A 21833-nucleotide genomic window follows, 5' to 3' on the forward strand; every position below is an offset into this window, starting at 1 on the left:
TAAATATTTTTTTCCATGGCCGATATTTCTTTTTATCGATCTTTTTAGCCTAGTATTTATTCTGCTATGTTATAATTTTCGTTATGTCATCCATCATATCAACGTACTAACTTGATGGTAGGTCTTCAGCAATGTAAAAAGTCTCAACAATGTTAATAACATGTCGTGAGTATCATAGCTTGATCCGTCCTCATCCACGTTGACCCGAACTGCAGAACCACTTTCTCTCCACTTTCTCTTACCACGTGTGCTCCTGTCTAAGATTAATTACAAAACAATGGCAGACGTGTTCATACAATACTCACAAAGTCGTTAATCCTTTAAAAGGTAATCAACCCATCTGAGCCAATCAGCTGTTAATTAAGCTAAGAAGCTGTGTTGATCTTTCGAAGTTCTTGACAAGTGCGCTGTGATTTGATACTATTACCCTATAGACTATCACGTGCTTTGAAAAAGAAACACATATCTAGTATTAACTTACTCATTCTTATCATAGCAGTGAAAAATAAAAGTGTAGTTTCTAACATTAACAGTTTTCAATTTTGTTATTTACATATACTCAATTAGTTGACTATGGTAATAAATTGAAAGTATATGATACATTTAAAGACAGTTGAGTGGGAACTAGTATTGAAATGCTCATTTCCGGGTTTGATAGTTTGATCACGTGGTTTTGTTGCCAAACAACGCACTGGTGCACTGGTGCACTGGTGCGCTGTAGCGAAGCGTAATTGCTATGAACAATCAAGACGTTTGTCCCTGTAAATATGTTTAGCGGGATTCATTAAGGTAGTCTGAAATATTTGGTCGTTTGGTGTGCACGTGTGGGTGGAAGAAGAAGTTGAGATCTCTAGGTTACCTCTATGCATGTATACCCATATATTATTACAAAATGTATATATGCTATCCGCGATTCTGATTGGCTAACGTTGAAAATAAATTGAATGTTACTTCACGCGATTTCATACAACTTGTAACAGTAATCCTTCCATAAAATATTAATGTCCGGGAATAATTCTTACAGGCTTTCGCGGACAGATCGTTGTCTAATTTGGGTCAACGACTGATCAATAAAGTTCAATACGTACTTTATGAGCTGAATACTGTTTGCAGAAATAAGTGTTTGAAATCAGATTTGGTTTAAATATAAACGAACGTAACCTAGACACAGAATTTATCATTGATAACAAGGAGTCACTTATTCAGATTCAATCAGCTAGACACAGAATTTATCATTGATAACAAGGAGTCGCTTATTCAGATTCAATCAGGCGCGAATTAAAGGTAGTAACTGAGTTATGTAGAAAATATGTTAATAGCTCGTTCTTGAAATAAAAATAATAATATGTTTTTTTATCATGATTGTTTATAGGTGTCATATTTTGTATAAATATACCAGTTGTCCTTAATGCAGAAGAAGTAGGACATTCATGTAGACAATTATATTCCATGTCGATTACATGTACGTAGGTTAAACATAACCATAGTTGCCTCTTCAAGGGGTACGTATTGGTTCCTCTCCTTCTTATTCTTAGTGGGAGTTCGGATGATGTCAGCAGAAAGAGCGTGATTTTCTAGTCGTAATGGCGGACTGGTATTCAACAATGACTTAAATCATTATTATCAGTTTCGGTGAAGATTCCCGCGTTATTCCATTCTTGCTGATGACAGTGTTTAATTGTGTAAAGTGCTTATAAAATGTGACAGCATCATGATACGAAACGACCGGTACCTTCCGCGCAATACCATTCTTATTGGCGAGTTTTTGGTATCAAACGAGCGAAAGTTCAAAGAAAAACAGCTTGAATCTTTGACGATTTTAAGAAAACTAGTATTTCACGGAAACGAGTTTAGTATTCGGTTTATTACTGTGCAGGTGTTAGCAAAATAAAACTAAAATTTATGGCGTCATTCGTCTAGCGGTAAGGCACTACTGTAACATGCGGCGTAAAACTAAACTGACTGACTCACTCACTCCTCTCAATTCGAGGAATTGAAGGTCAGTCCATGAAGGCTGACCATTCGAAATGTTGGTTTTGAAGATGAAAATGTGTGCAATGGTCTGTAATCATTGATCTGTGACTGCCTTGGACAATATCGACTGTACTTGGGCCTGTGATAGTCCTACAGGGCCGCTTGGGAAGCCCTGTGTTTAACACGTTCGCTAATCACGCCGAATGTCCCGGTTCGAGTAGACTCACATGTCATCACACCGTCCGTCGTATACTCTTACATCCGTTGTATAATTTGGGGTCAGATGACCAGTAGGTCACGAGATGTGTAAATACGAGTGTAAGAATATAGTTTTACTGCGCCATTAGCAATGTTCTATCATTAACACTGTGGGGAGTCCAGATGCGCTTCACCTCCAGATGCGCTTCACCTAGTGCACCACATGTCATCGGTTCCCAATTGCGCAGGTCGATTCTCATGTTGTTGATCACTGGATTGTCTGGTCCAGACTCGATTATTTACAGACCGCCGCCACATAGTTGGAATATTGCTGAGTGCGGCGTAAAACTGAACTGACTCACTCACTCACTATTTAATTCACGATGGAATCTACAACTCCTGTGTACATCCCGAAAACACCTTCTATTGCTTAAGACTGCAAATCTAAGAAGAGCTCTTAACACAACCTAAGCTGCAGTGAAGATTTGGATGATCGATACTATGCACTGTTTAAGTGTCCAGCTTATGCTAAAATTGGGTAAAGATATATATATACTTATACTATAATTATTACCCTTCCATGCAGGTATCGTTATTCACAACATCAATGTTTCAGACTGCCTCTTTAGCTAGATATATACATTTAAAAATTCCAAACCAATATAAACTGAGATACTGTGTCGCAATGTGCCTACTGTTCTGTTTGATTCTAGTCGGGTCTTCACGAGTGATCAGAGTGAGTGCTGCAATGTGATTCGTATGAATACCTTTTGTAACAGTAATTTTTCTTAATCCGAAAAGGGTGTCAGGTTAACAAAATGTTATTCAAATATAGAGTGGTGATGAGGTTAAAAGCAATACTGACCGAGGTCGAAGTCCGATGTCAGTTTTGCTTTTGCCGGTCCATAGAAATAGGTATTGCCTCACTTCACAAAATATTACTTGTTATATTATGCAATTACCGAAAAAGCTTCTAAAAAATAGGCCATTTAGTTAAGCAAATTAAATTTATTTTACTACAAACCAATGAAGCCTAACGGGAATGCCGTCAAGCTAAAAATAATCTCATTGGTTGAATCACACGGAAGTCTTCATCCAGGTCTCTCAAAATCTATTTTTTGTAACTGAAGTCAGCATGAGTTTTGGTGGGTGGATATGAGTTGAAGTCAGACTGCCTTTCTGTCGACGGTCATGTGACCGTCTCTACACCAACCATGTAGCCAGGAAAACATGCTTACATACTGATAACCTTTAGCACCATGTATAAAAACGACATGGAGCCATCGTGGATACATTTATTCACACGATTCAATTATCATGGATACTCAGACATTCATTTATGACCGCATTCACGAATGTTTCCTTTGAGCAAAGATAAACTTTACACCAAATACACTACTTAGTAAGAAATATCAGCTACAATGTATTCTATTGCTAAGGATATTTTCTCCACAAAGCAATCTAAAGATTATAACATGTCAAGACACTTTCAATCTCTAGGAATGAGCCTCAATGTACCTCTATGCCCAGTGGCACGAAGGCTGTTTCATATATTTTGTGATAAATACAAGCATATCAGTAATGCAGTGAGCAGTGTGTGAATGCTAGTAGTACGGGCTTTGGAGAGAATTGTGTGCAGTTTGGAGTTGGATCGTCTTATGGTCACTGGTCAGTGGATGAAATCGGAATATGTTCGACGTGGTGGGCACTGAGAAAGTTGGCTTAAACATTTGAAACAACTGTTGGGTGAAGCTCGTGCTGATTCTACTTGTAGGTCTTGCAACAATGGTTTTAAGCGTTTCAGAGTTTAGGCCGAATCCCATGGTTTGTCAGGTGTATCTGTAGCACCGATGTACTGTGTTCTTTACTTGCTATCACTTGTACAAAGTTCTGAAAGTATATGATCTGTCATGCTGCATTGTACAGTTTGAGGTATGCACATGTTCTTGTTCGCTTAGAGAGTCAAACGGAAAATACTTTGGTGCAAACTGTTTTGTAAGCTTGTAAAAGAAGAGTGTCTAAACCTCTCCAAGACCAAAAACGATTACAGTTTCATGTTCCTTATGCCATATTGCCACTCATGTCTCAAATATTCTCCAAGGAACGTCCATTCTGTGTTGTGTTCTTTGTATATGCTTTGTTGGCTGGGAAGGGAATCAGTTTTCTTTCTTTGATAAACCCCTTAATTCCGTTAAGCAGCTGAACTGCATTTATATCATATGTCTCACTATGCTCTACCTTTTTATGCTCTACCTTTCTTAAGGATTTTACAACGGTAGCACATAAAGATCTAATGTGAAAAATAACAATGCGATATTTTCAATATGGATATATTGATTGTTTGAGTGAATACTTTATCTTTTGCTGTTTTCTGTTGTACCAAGAAAGCATCTACATATTGGGGATGCACAGGTACAAAAAAGATGCATTTTCTGAGCGAAATTCTCAAAGTGACACAGGTATTTCATGCTGACAACCTTAATGAAACCGATAGGCACGGATGTCGTGCTGACATAAGAATGTGATTCTCTCATGTGGATACTCTGATGCGTACACCAACGTAACCTAGGCTCCGCACCGCGCCCTCAGTGAAAATAATAAGTGCCGACATGAGAATCTCACACGTGATATATTTATTCAAAACACTAAACGTTCCACGATTCATTTAAAGACTAATGTCATGATGTCAAGTGTTTACGTATGAAAAACATTAGTTTCAAGAATGTTTACACATGGTTTACAAATTTAAAAAAAAAATAGATATACCTCGATATAAGGTACAGGTGAAACGACTTGTGTGGTTACTATTACTTTGTGACATCATTCTGATATTTTACAAAAGACAATGAAAGTATAACATACATAAGAAATGAATGAAACAATGTAAATCAATAAGATCGTATTGGTAATATTATGCTAATTAATCAAAAGTGTCGCGGGTGCAGTTCTTAGTCTTGCCAGGCAGACAAATATAGGACAGAGACCCCCGTTTGTGTAAAACATATTGTTTATTGGCTGTGAATTATGAATAAAGCTACATTAGGAAGATGCTGTGTCAGCTATACATATGAGATGACGGACAGCTGACAACTGAATGTGAATTCAAATTGTCCTACGTCACAGGCGTAGAAGCCCGAGAGTTTGTCGTGAGCCGAATACTGGTAGCACGTACAACTCCCTACGTTAAGCATGACTAGTGTTAAAACATCAGTACCATAATCATTTTACTACTAGCCCTTAATGAAAGAAAGGCATATTAGAGATGGACGTTACTGATAAACGTATCACAACATTGGAAACAGCTGGTGTGAAAACCAACTATCATTTCCCTCGCTGAACCCATCTTAATGCAGGTAATACTAGAATGATATCTTAAGTGATAACTGCAGTGATTGCCAACGCTATGGATTGAGTACAAAAGTGCAATCTCAACAAGAAGCAGGAAATACACTTAAAGCTTGGAGGATTCGAACTGAAGCTAATTGTTCTATGTGAGGGACAGTATTTGGCGTCAGCAGTGTCACAGGTTCAGTACATGTATAACATAATGTTTCATTGTTTGATGTATTTTGTCATTACATGTGGTCCCTATTTGACATTATATAAATTTAAATATGTGGCGCTTTAAGTGTAGTCACTATTACTCCCTCCCAAAGCTTATGTTTGAATTTACAAGGTGAAATGAATAACCAAAGTCAACAATAAAGTGACAACGCCAATGAGATTAATGAACAATGATAGAAAATGAGATAGCATGGATATACAGAGCTAGCACCATGATGACAGAGTCAGCGAAGCAGGATAAGATGTACAATGAAGAGTTACACTTTGGTAAATGATATGATTATAGGACTACCGTCGACCACGCGCAAACATATGTTGTGTAAAATGTTATATAAAAATTCATGATATCTTGCAAAAATATTATTTTTGTAAAGTTGTCAGAAAAAGATCATCTCAAAATATGTTACAAGAATGTACCATGATGTACCAAATAAAACGGTTTGATTCCATTGAACTGAGCATAACATCATCGCTGTGTAATAACAACTGATGACAATGAAGTATACTGCGAAGTATATGGCTATAATAAGAAGTATATGACTATAATAAGAAGTATATGACTATAATAAGAAGTATATGACTATAATAAGAAGTATATGGATATACTTCGAAGTACATATACTTCTTGGTTTCTTCTTTACATGTTAGCGTACATGCTGGTATCTCGCAGATACTCCTTCACCAAGTCGTAGCAGAACTTGTACTGCTCCTGAAAAAAAACCGACCATAAACTCAAAAGGTATGTTTGCTCCTCAGATAAATCAATCGACAATACAGGGCTTGATCGAATGTAACAACGATTTATTGCTTAAGCATTTATCTTTCATGCTGATCGAAAGTAATACAACTAATAAAACATTTCATTAATAACTGAAAATCGTGAATTCGAAACAGTCTCAGAACGTCAGGGACGAATAATATGTAGACTAATTCACTCGAAGAAGGTTTTTGAACAATGGACAGTGAAAGCCCTCTAAACCGGCTCCCCTCCAATCCGGCATGGTCTCAGTATCGGCACTAGAATTTGTTCACTGCATAAACTAGTTAATTTATTATTATTTACACGCCCTCTACTCAAGCGTCAGACTAGTCTGTATTTTGGCACAATAAAGACCACCCGGTTGACTGGCTGTACAGTAATTAACGGTCTCTAAACCGACATCAAGTATCTCGGCTCTCCTGCTGACGTGTAATAACAACACAGTGGATTACCATCGGAATTGAGCTCATTTTTGTTGCCAGACAAATGGAGTACGGATAAGGATTTGGGCTATAGGTAGGTGAAGTAAAATGGTGAGTGCCACGTGCCACGTGTATCATAAATTAATTATCCCGTCACTATTTGTCAGTCGCTCACCGTGTAAAGAAGGTTAGACTAGTCAAGCGATTGCATATTCAGAATAAAGATAGTGTATGGCTCAAACACAAACTGTTTGGTTCGAGTCGCTGAAGGAGGCGTTATACAACCAAACAAGCAACCAAATCTTGCTTCGATATCCAACAAGACCAATTAGGAGATAAACATCATGTGTTGGTCAATTTCCGGGTGTTAATGAGTATTTGCAGCACGGGAATGCATTTGGAACCGACGGCGTCAGCCGGAGGTTTCAGATGAAATATTCCCGTGCTGCAAATGATGTTTATCGACATTGTAAACACAAAAGTAAACCAAAGGGGTTTTAGTGTCTGCACTCGTTTACATCGAATACGGACACAGCAGTGAAGTGTCATCAGCTGGCCGTTTCAGCTGGTTCTCATGGTAGCATCTGGAGTTGCTCATTTGTGACGTCATTCTAACTTTACGTCACAATATGATTTGAATGACATCACCACTATTGATGGCACAACAAAACAATTGTTTACGTGTCAATACTCGGTGAATAGTCTTTCAGTTTCCGGGAATCTAATACCATTTAATCATGTTTTTCAACCAATCAGATTACAGAACACAGTAACTTTTGGTTTACAATGTACCTTAACGCCTACCGAGCTGACCAATGTACCCTTAAACCCTAACGAACTTTCCTTTCATATCCAACAAGATCCAATGCGCCCTTAACGCCTTGACTGTACCCAACTTGACGAAGCAATGAACCTTGGGTGCTTTTCTTCATCCTACTGTTCTGCCATTCCTGGATGTAGAAGTATTTAATACTCACATACGACTGGATAAACTGGGGTCTGATACACTGAAGTTCTCGGATGGTCAGGTAGATGTCCACTTCTTTGTCCAGTCTCAGCCTGCTGATGATGTTGAGGACACTACAGAACACCCCACACAAGCGGGCACCGTCGCTGTGGATCGGGATAAAACTTTAAATTACGTTAAACATATTTTATTGACAAAGTGAAAAAAAGGATAGGGGTAGGGTTCTTACAACTAGTAAAACCCCACCCCCCACCCCCACCCCCCTCCACGACTGTTTACAATAACAACATTTTGCACAAGCAATCATCAAATACAGACACAGGGGAAGAATGGCGTAATTATTTAAAAGACTTTCATTTTTATCATTTGTCAGATCTGCATTGATGTTTAAAGAACAAATAACGTAATCACAGAATTACTTGGAAACTTTTGGGCTTGAAACTAATAGTAGATGTGCAGAATTTACGAGCTTAACCTACCCCAGTGTGGAGAGAGCTTATTTAGGTTGGATAACTTGTGCCCAATCCGTTTCGTAATTGAATAACATCAGTCAAAACCTACCCCACCAACATCAGCATGCACAGAGTGTCCAGTTTTAAAATACTTGGGGTATCTTGTAGCACGCATCTTATCTGGTGTGTAATTGTATGTCTATTATACTATACCACAAAAGTAGGTATTAGACTTCAGCATACTGTTACATGCTGAAAATGATTCAACCGTCAAAATCGGTGTGCAACAAAACGTACAGACAATGTACAAGTGTCTTGTGTTCTTCAGAACTGCCTTTTCTCCCAATCTCATTCACAAACTCTAGCATCGGTTCTGTAGGCCCGGGGATCTGAGACCTCACTTTGAACACACGGATCTGGTGAAGCGTGTTGTCCTGAAGATAAAGAAGGTGACTTGGGGATCAAAGGAACACGTGGCCGTATGAGATATACAACTCTCTGTGGTGCATTTACAGCTATTGCTCTTCTCACTTTTCAGTCCAACATACACTCGCTAAGACCAGTGAAGATACGGGCTACATATTTACCATGCAGATGAACTGCACGGGGATCATGCATCACATTGCTGAAACGCATGTGCGTTTTGGTGTAAAGTTTTGTAACAAATTCGCCAACTCATGACAATGATCTTTTCAATGTTACGAATTCATTTTACAATACATCAGTTCATGTGTAAACAGTACCTTCAAACAACATGGAATATTTTGCAAAATCTAGTTTAGAACATTAGACTGAAGTAAGTGGCTACATTTTGATGGATAGTATACATCACCTTCAGCAGCACTGGGGGAACCACATTTGAAGTGGATGTGCTTCGTTTCAGACTAGTCACGTGTATCAAGACTATACAGACTGTATTGTATAAATATTTTCAAGAATGGTAAACTTTTAACCTTTGAATATGTATTATGTTCAGAAGGACTGTTGCTTCCCTAGCGTCGGGTTGTTCACTAAGAACGCCAGCAATACCTGTTCTCTGAGAGCCAGGTTAAGCTCCATCTCAATGAAACTGTCTCGTGATGTGTCCTCCTTCAGTGTGGTGAGGCGGAACGGTCCTATGTTCAACGACTCATTCTTTCTAGGATATAAGACCTGCAACTTGTAAAGTGAAAACCTGCAACGGCCGTTTATATGATGCACTTGGAATAAGTGGAATAACACCAACCATCATTAACGCGTACTGAATGCTACGTGTTCGGTATAAATCAAATTCACAGCTGTTACAATTTCGTTATATACCTCTGATTTTCCAACACAGTCTGTTTTTCTCCTGACTATCATTATGAATGAATAACACCCGTGAAGATCTGGGTTAGAAATGATGTTCAGAAACCTATGCTTGTTGTAAAAGGCGAGTAATGGATCGGACGGTCAGACTCAGTGACTTGGCTGATACACGTCATCGTATCCCTAATGCTCAGAACGATGTTTTTCACTGGATGATCTTGTCCAGTCTTGATTATTTACAGACCACCATGAATGTTGCTGAGTGCGGCGATAAACAACACATGAACAATCAGCACCATTGCTTTATGAGCCACCCCGCCGCCATATTGCTGGAATGTTGCTGAGTGCGGCGATAAACAACAAATGAACAATCAGCACCATTACTTTATGAACCACCCCGCCGCCATATTGCTGGAATGTTGCTGAGTGCGGCGATAAACAACAAATGAACAATCAGCACCATTACTTTATGAACCACCCCGCCGCCATATTGCTGGAATGTTGCTGAGTGCGGCGATAAACAACAAATGAACAATCAGCACCATTACTTTATGAACCACCCCGCCGCCATATTGCTGGAATGTTGCTGAGTGCGGCGATAAACAACAAATGAACAATCAGCACCATTACTTTATGAACCACCCCGCCGCCATATTGCTGGAATGTTGCTGAGTGCGGCGATAAACAACAAATGAACAATCAGCACCATTACTTTATGAACCACCCCGCCGCCATATTGCTGGAATGTTGCTAAAAGCTGCGTACAGTCAAGCTCATGCGGTCATGAGCAACTTTTACATGGCCTTGGCAATACGGCGTATAATTACATTAGCCTAAGACATTTAAGAAACGTGTGTCGTTTTAGAACTTGCATTACTTACCCGATTCTCCCCATCATCTTCCAAACAGACGATGGTGAAACAGTCATGGTCAAAGACCAACCTCCAAAAGTCTACAACGGTATCTGCTAGCGGGGTTTGGGTTGCTATCAAACCCAATGGTTGTGTTGCCGACTGTAGGGATAAAAATCAACCAAAATGTCAATTTGACTTACTATCACTGATACGAATAAATTCTGGTCATGATATTAGTATGGTTATTGCCTACTGTGTACTAAGGTATAATTGTATACAGTATCTATGCATTTGTAATATATACTGAGCCAGTTATCCAAACGGAACGCGGGGTAGCCGGGTGGTTAAAGCGTTCGTTCGTCACGCCGCAGACCTTGGTTCGATTGCTCATTTGGGTATTATGTGTGAAGCCCTTTTCTGATGTCCCTAGCCGTGACATTGTTGGATTATTGCAAAAGCGTCATAAATCAGTTCTCACTTATCCCTCCGGGTACCCATTCACTCCTGGGTAAAATGTTCACTTATGCTTCGTTTTGGGACAATATCTAAACGCTCCTAGACTCCAAGAAACCCTCAGGAGTCAACCTGCAATGCACGGTTACCTTTGCAAGAGCCACGTTGCTTAAAGTGAGGAGAAGGCGTGTATCTGACACTAAGGTTCACTGTCCTGAACATTAATTTCAAGAGGGACGTATTTCGCCCGATCGCTCGTACTTCGTGGGCCATTTTATGTATTACCCATTTTGTAATTAAACCGAAAAAAAATCCAGTATTTATGAACTCAAAGCCGAATTGTCTAATGTAAATGTTTAGGAATTGTGTGGTTGTGTCCTTCTCGTTGCACCTTGATAAGGTCATTTTGATATTGATTGCAGTTAACCGGGCAGCCATGTTTGTTTACAAAATACGATATTATCAATTTGAGACAATAGTTTTTTGTTAAGTAAACGACGTCATATTGTTAATGAAGTAGAACATGAAGTATTACATAAGCATCAAAGATCGAAACTCTGTATGTTTTTGGGTCTGTTTAAAAATCTCGAAGCAATGTGATTACCATTCATGAAAAAATCGATAAACTATTATGAATGTGTGAATGAACGTCCTGGTGTGAAAGTAGTTCCGGTACCCAATGAAAATGTAGGAATATATGATCGACCAATCAACGCCGAGAATCAATAAATTGCACATTTAGCACAATACAAGTCTAATATTTCCAATTTCATCAAAACTGGACTGATATGTGATTTTGGGGAATAATAATTCTGTTCAGTTCCGTTCTGCAAATATCAACAAGACATTACACAGGGTCTCCTCATCCGTATGGGATGGGTAATACTAATATTATTTCAATTTTATGCTCAACGTCCCAGGTTTCACCCCGTGAACCACGGTATCTTAAGGTGGTTTTTATTCTTTGCTGAGGTTGGAACTGTACAGGTATTGAGACATTCAACGTACTTACTGGTAATATAACAGCATTGATGTAATCGTTGTGTTTTGCGACAGGAGTTGAGAGGAAAGGCCGATCTTTGTTGGCTGGAACCATATGGTATGTGTAAATACGTACATAAGACATGTAAATAAACTTCAGTTCCTGCGCCAGGAGGATAGTTTGGTAGTCTAACGGTAAACGTGTCTGCTCTTAGGCCTAAGATTCCCCACACGGACACAATCTGTGAAGCCCATTTTCTGCTGTCCCTTACAATGATGTTGCTGGAATATTGCTTAAGGGTGTAAAACCATAGTCACTCACTCCTTTACTGAAGTATGAAATTTTATGGTATTATAATCATAAGCTTTTACACTGAACAGATGCAAAACATAATACCCTATGGACTTGGCTGAACAATGTGAAATCGAATACAAACTTGGGACAATGTTCTTGTTTCTGTTTTTGCTGACATTTTCTGGCAGATAGGCATGTGATGCCAGCTTCTCTGGGATCGCTATCTTCGGGGATTCGAGAGACTGAAAAATAGAATGCAGGAATACGTAACTACAATGAATGCGGTTTTAGAATATATAATATATGCTATTATAGGAGAACATTAATAATCGAGGTCCTTTATTTGTATTTCATGGCGCCACCTTGTTTAAAAGGCTTTTCATCGGAGGACGGAGTTATGTCCCTTTGAACGCAATCACAACCAACTGAGGCACTCATGACAGAAATATGCTGCTAAGCCGTCAATAAAGACGGCAAGAGAAGTTTTTTCAGGGTCGTAAGTAGGCCAGAGGGACAGGTAGCACCTGCTCCCACATAGAAATTTGTGTACAAATTATATTCGTACATGACAGTACTGATATAACACTCTTTTAATTGTCATACATCCTCACCGCAGCCCTGAAATGCACACCTCAATTTATGACGTAAAGACTGGGAGTAGCCCATCTGATGATCGCTACCAGAATGATACATCTAATTCCATATGATTACAATACCCACTGATAGATAAGACAAGGAATCCAGGGCAATGACATAGGCAATCCGGAACCAAATTTACAATATCTAATGATAACCGGAACCCAATTTACAATATCTAATGATAACCGGAACCCAATTTACAATATCTAATGATAACCGGAACCCAATTTACAATATCTAATGATAACCGGAACCCAATTTACAATATCTAATGATAACTGGTGACCAAATCTGAAGATATCACGTAACTATGTGATGTTTAATTTCACATGCGAATTCTGGACTGTCTACTGAATCTAAAAACACAACAATTGTATATAAATACTTGAACCGTTGAGCATACCCCCCCCCCCCCCCCCCCTCCCCCCAAACTTATTGGGATCCTCGGCAGCTTCGAGGCCGAGAACATGGATAGTACAAGGCTACATGTGTAGTCTGTCTGTCTGCTGTGAAAACGTACCGATGAATTTCACTTTAAACAAAACAGTAAAACACACACAGTGAAATTAAGAGTGCGAATCATCATAATCAATCAACATATCGGGGTTTTTTCTCGAGATTTCAATATTCAATATTCTCACGGTGGTATGACTGATGTTACCCACCTGATATTCTCTGTTCATCAACATGTCGTGTTGTCTGGAGTATTTTATATCGGTACCAAATTTTCCCTCGAAGTTGGACAAGGTGTAGAAAGTTCCCCGACTCTCGATGGCTTCCAAGACAGACTCGTGCACAAAACGGTACTGGTCCTGTAGGCACAGTGTTTGCTTTTATTAAACACAACCTCAAAGTGTAGCTATAAACATTTATTCCGAGTAAAACAGTTAGTAGGTTCCAATCGATTCTACAGATCAATAATGAAATAATGCATCAAGTCATATTCTAACAACTTTCCAAATATTCTGCTCCCCAAAATTATTAAATATCCAATGTATTTTTTCTCCGCGAATGAATACGTTCAATGACCGCTGACAGGTTGTGCGCTTTCGTTCAATGTAATGCTATGCACGAGGTATATGCAAGTTTCCAAAAGGTTTGATGTTATTTGAAGCATTTATGATTTTACGACACTTGTAGTAGTATTTCAGCAAATGTCACGACGGGGTACACCTGAAATGGGCTTCACACATTGTAGCCATGTGGGGAATCGAAACGAGGTCCTCGGTATGACGAGGGAACCACTAGATTACATCATTTCGTAAGAGGGCAAAAGTAATGTGGAAATGATAGACAGGAAGCCGCCAACGGGTAAAGTGAGACTCAGTTGATGTTTCCTAAGTTATAAAAACACGTGTAATGAATTCTCTATATGAAACAGCACCAATGGTGATGTCTCGTCAATATTAATAGTGTGTACTCACCACAGTCTGCACCATGTTCATCCTGGCTTCTCTCAACTTGGACACACATGCTAACACGTTCACTTTGTCCAGAGCTTCGGCTTCATCAAACAGGTTGTCCAGAGCAATGAACGTTCCCGTCCGGCCCACGCCAGCACTATAAGTACACAGGGCATAAAGTGTTTGCGTTTTACTTTGCTATGTAACAGTCAATGCAAATATCTTCTAACAATGAAGTCCAGAATGAGTAGCTTTGAATATCGCCATTTCTTGCTGGTGTGTGTAAGATTAGTATCCATCTGAGTAGCTCACTGGACGCTGCAATCAGAATCTGACTATAACCCAAGCTGCCGCTTAGGCGCTCGAAGGTTATAGACACATGACTATATTTCACCCGGTACCCATTTTCTGCTGGGTGAACAGAGGCAATTTTGAACAAACTCACTTGCCCAAGATGAGACCACATGTGTCACATGTGCTTCGTTGTGGGGCAGCAAAGAAGTCCGAGAAACTATCAGGAGACAAGCTGCCTAACACGGTCACCCATCCAAGCTCGACGGTGCTTAACTTCAACCAATTTTTGACCTGGGTTCTATGTACAGGACAATGATCCCATGTAACAAATGCCTGTGTGATTATTGAAATGGATATGACGATTTCTCGTGTGATTATTGAAAAGTATACGCCACATGCCAATTGTCCGTGTGATTATTGAAAAGAATACGCCACATGCCAATTGTCCGTGTGATTATTGAAATGAATATGCCATGTGTTCTTGTCAGTATTGAAATGGATATACCTTATATCATGTGTTTACATACGTGTCTTTCGTCTTACTCACCGCCTGAATTGTGAGTGTTCTTGTTCCATCTCTGAAAATGCCAAATCTCTGAGAAGAGTCATCACGCTACCTACCTGCAGTGAACTACCACAGGTCCAGTAATGCCCTCCTCTGATGACTTCAGACTCCTGTACTGTTTCCAGAAGCCAACCAGAGCCGGTGCAGATGGTACATCATGGTCAGGCCAAGACGTGAAGTGGAGCTGAGTCACAGTCCTCTTGTCAGAGGGCTTTAGGTGAGGGTTTTTAACATGCAGTAGTTTATCGAATAGATATGTTATTCATACATAGTAATTATAGCGATAAAGACACCAGCATTATATAGACACCAAATCACACACACACACACACACACACACACACACACACACACACACACACACACACACACACACACACACACACTCACTCACACTCACTCACACACACACAAATACACACACAAAAAAAACACAAAAAACAAAAAACAGCCAAATGAATGACTTCAAATCTGAATGTTTTTTTCACCTGTTTGTGTGACAGAAACATGATTTGTAGACTAGAGTATTTTGACGAATAATGGTACCATTGATCTAGCCGACATTCATCCTTCTATCCAATAAGTCATTCAGAATTACCGTATTAGAATGTCGAACCAGGAATTTCCTGGTGGTGAAATCCGCCCTGACAGTTGACAGGAGTGTTTTGATTACAATGTTTCCACACTTCATGTCCTTCGTCCCATCTGGCCAGTACTGTTCGCACTTTTTCTATAAACAGAACCAATACCAGATGGATTATATAAACGTAAAAGACGTTTATTTGTGACTTAGACATCCGACCCACATACTAATTACACAGATTATTAATTAAGATATTAATTAAACAGAATACACAGTAACTTGAACGATTTGATGCTTCATGCAGTATTAAAGTCATCAGTTTGGACATTTGTATTCTTGTTTTAAATATCATATATATTCAAACATATGTATAATTTCATTATTATTCATTCTGAAAAGCTATAAACCATTTTCTGCCACTGATGAATCATTTAAAGTAAAAATACTGCTTATTTTCTGAATCTCTAAAAGACAATGTAACATTATGTGATGGATGCCAGTCAAGAATCGTGAAATCTCATACAATATTAAGAGACTGTTTAAAATCCGATGTATATCGTATGCTTCTAGGTAAAGTGAACAGGTAAACACTGTGTATTATCACATTCTGGCCTGGACATATTTCAAAACATATTCATGTAAATACACAAGTAAACTGTGTTCACTTCGATTTACATCGATGTGGATGAACGGCTGATTTTTACAGACAAATGCTGTTCAACAGACTTGCCCTGTTCATTTCCATCACTCTGGTCAGCATGATGATCTCGGACACATTCTCTTGCCATATCATTCTCCAGAAGTCATCCACGGTGACTTTATTTGGTCCTGGAATATTTAATGTGTCACCTTCAAACTTTTCAAGGAGCAGTACAAGGTACAGTGTTCCCTAGCCTAGGATGGTGATGAGCCTTCAGTTGTTGGTGATCTATAGCCTGGTTTTATATTGTATTGTCTTCTATGGCTAAACTGTATTAGATTTATTACTATTTTTACATTTATATTTGTGATAATCTTGTTGTTTCACTCTCCTATGTTGACAGGATTTTAAAACTTTACCTTCAGTTACTATAAATATATAATTTAATTCAGTCCCAAAATGGACTTAGTCACTGAAATATTGATGATGTGTCTTAAGACTTAAGTCACTCGGTCGCTCTCTGAGAAACAGAACAGTGATTTTTATGTTGATAAAAAAATCCGACTGTAGAACATACCTTGTGCAGCTATAAAGACGTTTCTTTCATGGAAACCCTGGAAGAGATGAAGATGTATTTATGAATTAGGAAGCACCTTAACTCGTGGTATAACCTTGATTCCCAAATTAAAGTGCAACACATAAGTATAAAAGGACATCTATTTCATTATGCACAGTTCTTCTTGCTGAATATATGTGCTGATGTAGACAACGCATCTCATGTAGACATTGTTAGATATAGGTTCTTATTCAAACAGTAACTACGGCCATGAAAGAAATTATGAATGAGTGAAATAGTTAAAATGGATAGTTACATCGGCAATATTTCTGTAAATCTGTGATTTATTCATTTCATTATACATAACGTTTCATTAGAAAAGTGTGGACAAACTAGAGTAAAATGACTACTATCACAGACAGAGAACAGGAGACGCTGTTAGTAAATGAAACACTTGATAGTAGACACTTGATAGTAGACTCTAATGTACAATGTACCACATAACTGTAGACTCTTACGTAGGATATATTAAGTACTACGTTGGAGATAGTAAATCCCACGTAGGAAATAGCATGTCCTGTGAAGGAAATACTAAGTAATAAGCCCTCCGTAGGCGAAATTAAGTTCCATATAGATAATAATAATAATAATAATGAGTCCATTTGTAACGCCCTAAACTCCACGCCAGAAGGTATGTTCATGGCGCTACAATTCTGACTAGTTCACTACTTGTATTTCTTGAAAAGCAGGATCTTTAGATCTGACTTGAAAACATCAAGACTTGGTACTCTTTTCAGTTCTTCTGGAAGAGAGTTCCAGAGAATGCGGCTTGAGTGGGAAATTGTCTGTAGAGAAATCCGCCACTTGGGGACAATACAGAGAAACTATGTTTCTGATCTCAGTGTTCTTGTTGGGTGATATTGTTTAATCAGCTCACCGAGGTATGGTGGTGTTGTGCCATATAGATATCGATATACCAATGTAAGTACTTGGAATTCTATCCTGGCTTGGATAGGCAACCACTGTGGAGATTTTAGAACTGACTGTATGGGAGAGAACTTGGGTGTAAGAGTCACTATGCGTGCAGCAGTGTTCTGTAGGCGTTAAAGTCTTGAAATGGCCTATATCAGGGGGCAAGAGACGTAGGGTGCCTTGAAATGGATTGTTTTGATATTCCAAACAATGAACTATTGCAGTAGTCACGCCTAAAGCATACAAGGCAGCTTACGGTGCCGATACTCCTGAGATGGAAAGAGCATATTTTGCAAAGTTCTTATACTTGTTGCTACGATTGAAATCCAGCACAAAGATTCTTCCTTACAGCCACGAGGGGAATGATTCTTGGTCAAGTGAAAGATGTGTTTTTTCACCTTTGTCAGCATGGCACCAGTTCCAACTAGCATTGTGTCGGTCTCGCTCTTGTTTAGCTTCGGTTTGCTGGATTTCCTCCAGGATTCTATCTGCTCTGTGCAGTTATCAATCTTGGTCAGAGATAGATGTTGGTCCTGAACAATGAGGCTGTCTGAGAACGGAGCATCGTCAGCATACAGGTGCTGATCAACGTCTTGTATCTATATCTCTTTGCTCAACTGCGTTGTACAATGACAAAAGTATGGTTCCAGTCACCCGTCTCTGTGGCACACCATATTTGATATTTCGGGTTCGTGAACTTTACTGTCGTACTGTTACTGTATCATATCTGTTTGTGACGTAGGATACCATCCAATCTGGAGCAGCGCCGTTTAAGCCAAATTCAAGTTTCAGACGCTGTAAGAGCCTTGAGCGATCCACGGTCTCAAATGCCGCGGATAAGTCAAGTAGGAGGAGAACAGCAGGGTGACCACAATCTACAGACACTCTAACCTGTTCAGCATACTGTGTTGAGGCATATATACTGACTGGAAAGGATGACAAAGCAAGTTTTCTTCCAAGTGTTCTTTCGAACGCATATTCACTGCCTTTTCCGGAATCCTTGCAAGGAATGGCAGATCTGAAACAGGTCTGTAGCTGAACAATTTATTTGCACCAGTATTATGCTTCTTCAGTGTTGGCTTGATGATAGCCTTCTCCAGAGATTGAGGGATTAAACCAGTCTCCAGGCTCATTTTGATAAGCTGGGTAATGAATGGAAGAGGTATAACCAAATGTTCCAACTGTAGTTTTGTGGGGATCGGATCGAAATCAAAGGATATAGGTTTTGACTGTCTGACGATAGTACGAACCTCTTCTGCTGTCAGGGGACAGAATGACAAGAATGCCTCGCCTCGGAATTCATGCCATTCCACTTTGTAGGAAGTTGGTGTAGAAGATCAGGAGACAACATCCTCCGTGGCCCTACTAAGCTTCAATGCGGGTTTGTGGTCGCCTAAAAATACATCTTTGAAAACACACATCTTTACAACCTATAGCCGTTCACTAATCACTGGATTGTAAGGATCAGCGACTGACCTGTACATAGCTGGCGTGGATGTAGTCACAGGTAGCGTCTCCATCAGGAGCCAGTACAACTCTACTCTCATCATCTGTCACAGAAATACAAAATACTTCAGAGGCATTCCATGGACACATGCTGACAAACTAACATTAACTGTCAGAACACATTCTCACCCGGATAGCGAATCCTGATAGGTAAGGGACGCAACCCTCATTCATACAACTCAGACACGATGAATTTTTCATGTACAATAGATTTACTTTATAGTGTGTAATGACTATTGACACTAAAGGTACCTGTTCAAATTATTGTCAGGTGGTAATCTTTAGGTTTTCTAGAGGATTTTATGAAAGTTCAAACCCATGTACTTCATGGATATTTAGTGGATAAAAGACCCGTGAAGACCCGGGGTTGAATAGGCCTTCAACCACCCATGATTGCCATAAAAGGCGACTATCCTTGTCGTAAGGGGCGACTAAGGGGATGATCATGCTGTTGATCATGGATTGTCGGGTCAGAATCGATCACAGACCGCCACCATATAGCTGGAATATTGCTGAATGCGGCGTAAAACTCAACTCACTCACTCACGTAATGGATGAAAATGGTAGAAGTGTGAAGGTATGGCAATCGTAAAGGTTCACCGGAAGGTAAGTCTGTACGTCCTCGGATAGGAAACAGAAATAAACTCATGACATGTTGTTTGTTGTAGTTACATATATATATACCGATAAAAGACTTGATCCTTTTTAGAAATAAGGAGTTCTGTCTGGTAAAACTATTCAGATATGGCTTTTGCATCTCACCGTCTGATTTTGAAATATGGACACGGTTCCGTGTAAAATAGTGTAACGAATGTCCGCACAGCATAGTACTTACATGGAAACAGAGCCAGGAACCTGTTCCTCTTCTTATTTTCAGGTTTCTGACCCTCCTTGTGTTCCTTTGCCAGCCCATGACGTAGAAACTTGATAAAAGACAATTACAACGGTAAGCAGTATATATGTTTTATTCCATGTAAACTACAAAAGAGCTATGGAGCTAACGTAAGATAGATAAGATAAGGTAAGATATGGCTTTATCATCCCGGAAGAAATTCTTTTTGTGTCAAAACAGTCTCAAAATGATATACAGTGTTCCCAGAAATTATTGAGAAAATCTTTGGTTTTTTTTCTAATGATGCTAAGATTGGAAAAAGGGCTTTCACTATGCACTAAGCATACTAAATACGGGAGACAACAGTTTTTTTACTCTTGAAGGCTTAGAAGGCAGCTCATTACGTCAAGAGTTATCTCCCTTGTCTGAGCAGACGGCTTCCTGTGTTGACATGGCAGAATTTACAGCAAGAGAGAAAAGAAAGCTCATTCTAGATGATTTTGAAAGGGGTGAGGCTGATGCTAAAGTGTTAGCTTGTAGACATGGTATTCCTCTGTCTACAGTATACAGAACTTTGAAGAATATTCAAACAGGAACCGGGATAGAGCACAAAGCAGGGGCAGGTCGGCCTAGGAAATTCAGTGTTGTGGATCGCCGAAGACGTGGGCAGATTGTGAGTAGGGGCAAATTGAAAAGTGTTGAGAACATCAGAAATGAAATGATTAGAAGTCCTCAGGTATGCAATGAAACAGTTAGGCAGGAATTACAGAGACTTAATTGGGTGAAAAAACGTGGAATTCCCTCGCCGTTGATGAAAGATGCACAAAAGGATAAACGTTTAAACTGGTGTCGGGCTCATGAAAATCAAGATTGGGATAATGTTTTCTTTTCGGATGAAAGTTCTGTTCGGCTTTTCCCTAATTGTGTGAAAATTTGGACCAAAAATACTGTCAAACCTATCTACCAGCGACCAAAACATAGCCCGAAGTTTCACATGTGGGGTGGCATATCGGCTCGCGGAGTGACGCCATTTGCGTGTTTTGACGGGAAACTTGACAAAAGAAAGATACATTGACATTCTAAGTGGTGACCTTCTTCCGACAGCACAAACATTGTACGAAGTCGATTGGATTTTCCAGCATGATAATGACCCAAAACACACTGCGCGCTACACAAAACAGTGGTTGTCGGGCGAAAATGTTCAAGTTTTAGACTGGCCAAGTTACAACCCAGACCTAAACCCAATTGAGAATGTGTGGGGAGTCATGAAGGACAGATTAAACCAAAAGGGACTGAGAAATATTGAAGATATGAAGGCCGAGGTGGTCCAATATTGGGATACCCTGTCACACGATTACCTACAAACTTTGATGGGTAGTGTGCCTTGGCGTATTCAGGCATGCATTGCTGAGTGAGGAGGTCTAACAAAGTACTAAAACAAGACTGAGACTGTAAAAGGATGATGTTTTAACATGTTTATGTAAGTAAAACGCCAGAGTTAATAAACGTAATGAGTTACATGACGCAACATGATTCTCAATAATTTCTGGGAATACTATATACAAAATTCACCGAAATATGCACGATAATTACATGCACAAAATGAAAGCTGCTGATTCAATACAATAAAACCACA

General features: G+C 39.4%; 3 protein-coding genes across 3 annotated transcripts in view; all 3 read right to left on the minus strand.

Annotated features, from left to right (window-relative positions):
- The window catches only part of LOC137259756 (putative leucine-rich repeat-containing protein DDB_G0290503), a 143151-nt gene extending 142745 nt beyond the window's left edge, over positions 1-406 (minus strand). Inside the window, exon 1 of the mRNA XM_067797360.1 lies at positions 306-406. The gene's annotated coding sequence lies outside the window, so the exon portion shown is untranslated. The remainder of the gene's footprint in view (positions 1-305) is intronic.
- The window catches only part of LOC137259760 (phosphatidylinositol 4-phosphate 5-kinase type-1 alpha-like), a 367781-nt gene extending 365669 nt beyond the window's left edge, over positions 1-2112 (minus strand). Inside the window, exon 1 of the mRNA XM_067797368.1 lies at positions 2108-2112. The gene's annotated coding sequence lies outside the window, so the exon portion shown is untranslated. The remainder of the gene's footprint in view (positions 1-2107) is intronic.
- A 4261-nt stretch (positions 2113-6373) lies between these two features.
- LOC137259515 (receptor-type tyrosine-protein phosphatase T-like) overlaps positions 6374-21833 on the minus strand; it is a 32429-nt gene continuing 16969 nt past the window's right edge. The window contains exons 16-30 of the mRNA XM_067797152.1: positions 20201-20288; positions 19336-19409; positions 16909-16945; positions 16422-16519; positions 15707-15838; positions 15165-15319; positions 14271-14406; positions 13512-13658; positions 12350-12449; positions 11944-12017; positions 10506-10637; positions 9367-9489; positions 8635-8771; positions 7896-8031; positions 6374-6445 (exon numbers count right to left, since the gene is read on the minus strand). Of these exons, the coding sequence (XP_067653253.1) occupies positions 6374-6445; positions 7896-8031; positions 8635-8771; positions 9367-9489; positions 10506-10637; positions 11944-12017; positions 12350-12449; positions 13512-13658; positions 14271-14406; positions 15165-15319; positions 15707-15838; positions 16422-16519; positions 16909-16945; positions 19336-19409; positions 20201-20288 (1641 nt within the window). The remainder of the gene's footprint in view (positions 6446-7895; positions 8032-8634; positions 8772-9366; positions 9490-10505; positions 10638-11943; positions 12018-12349; positions 12450-13511; positions 13659-14270; positions 14407-15164; positions 15320-15706; positions 15839-16421; positions 16520-16908; positions 16946-19335; positions 19410-20200; positions 20289-21833) is intronic.

The sequence above is a fragment of the Haliotis asinina genome, chromosome 13, assembly GCF_037392515.1.
Source record: "Haliotis asinina isolate JCU_RB_2024 chromosome 13, JCU_Hal_asi_v2, whole genome shotgun sequence".
Lineage (NCBI taxonomy): Eukaryota > Metazoa > Mollusca > Gastropoda > Lepetellida > Haliotidae > Haliotis > Haliotis asinina.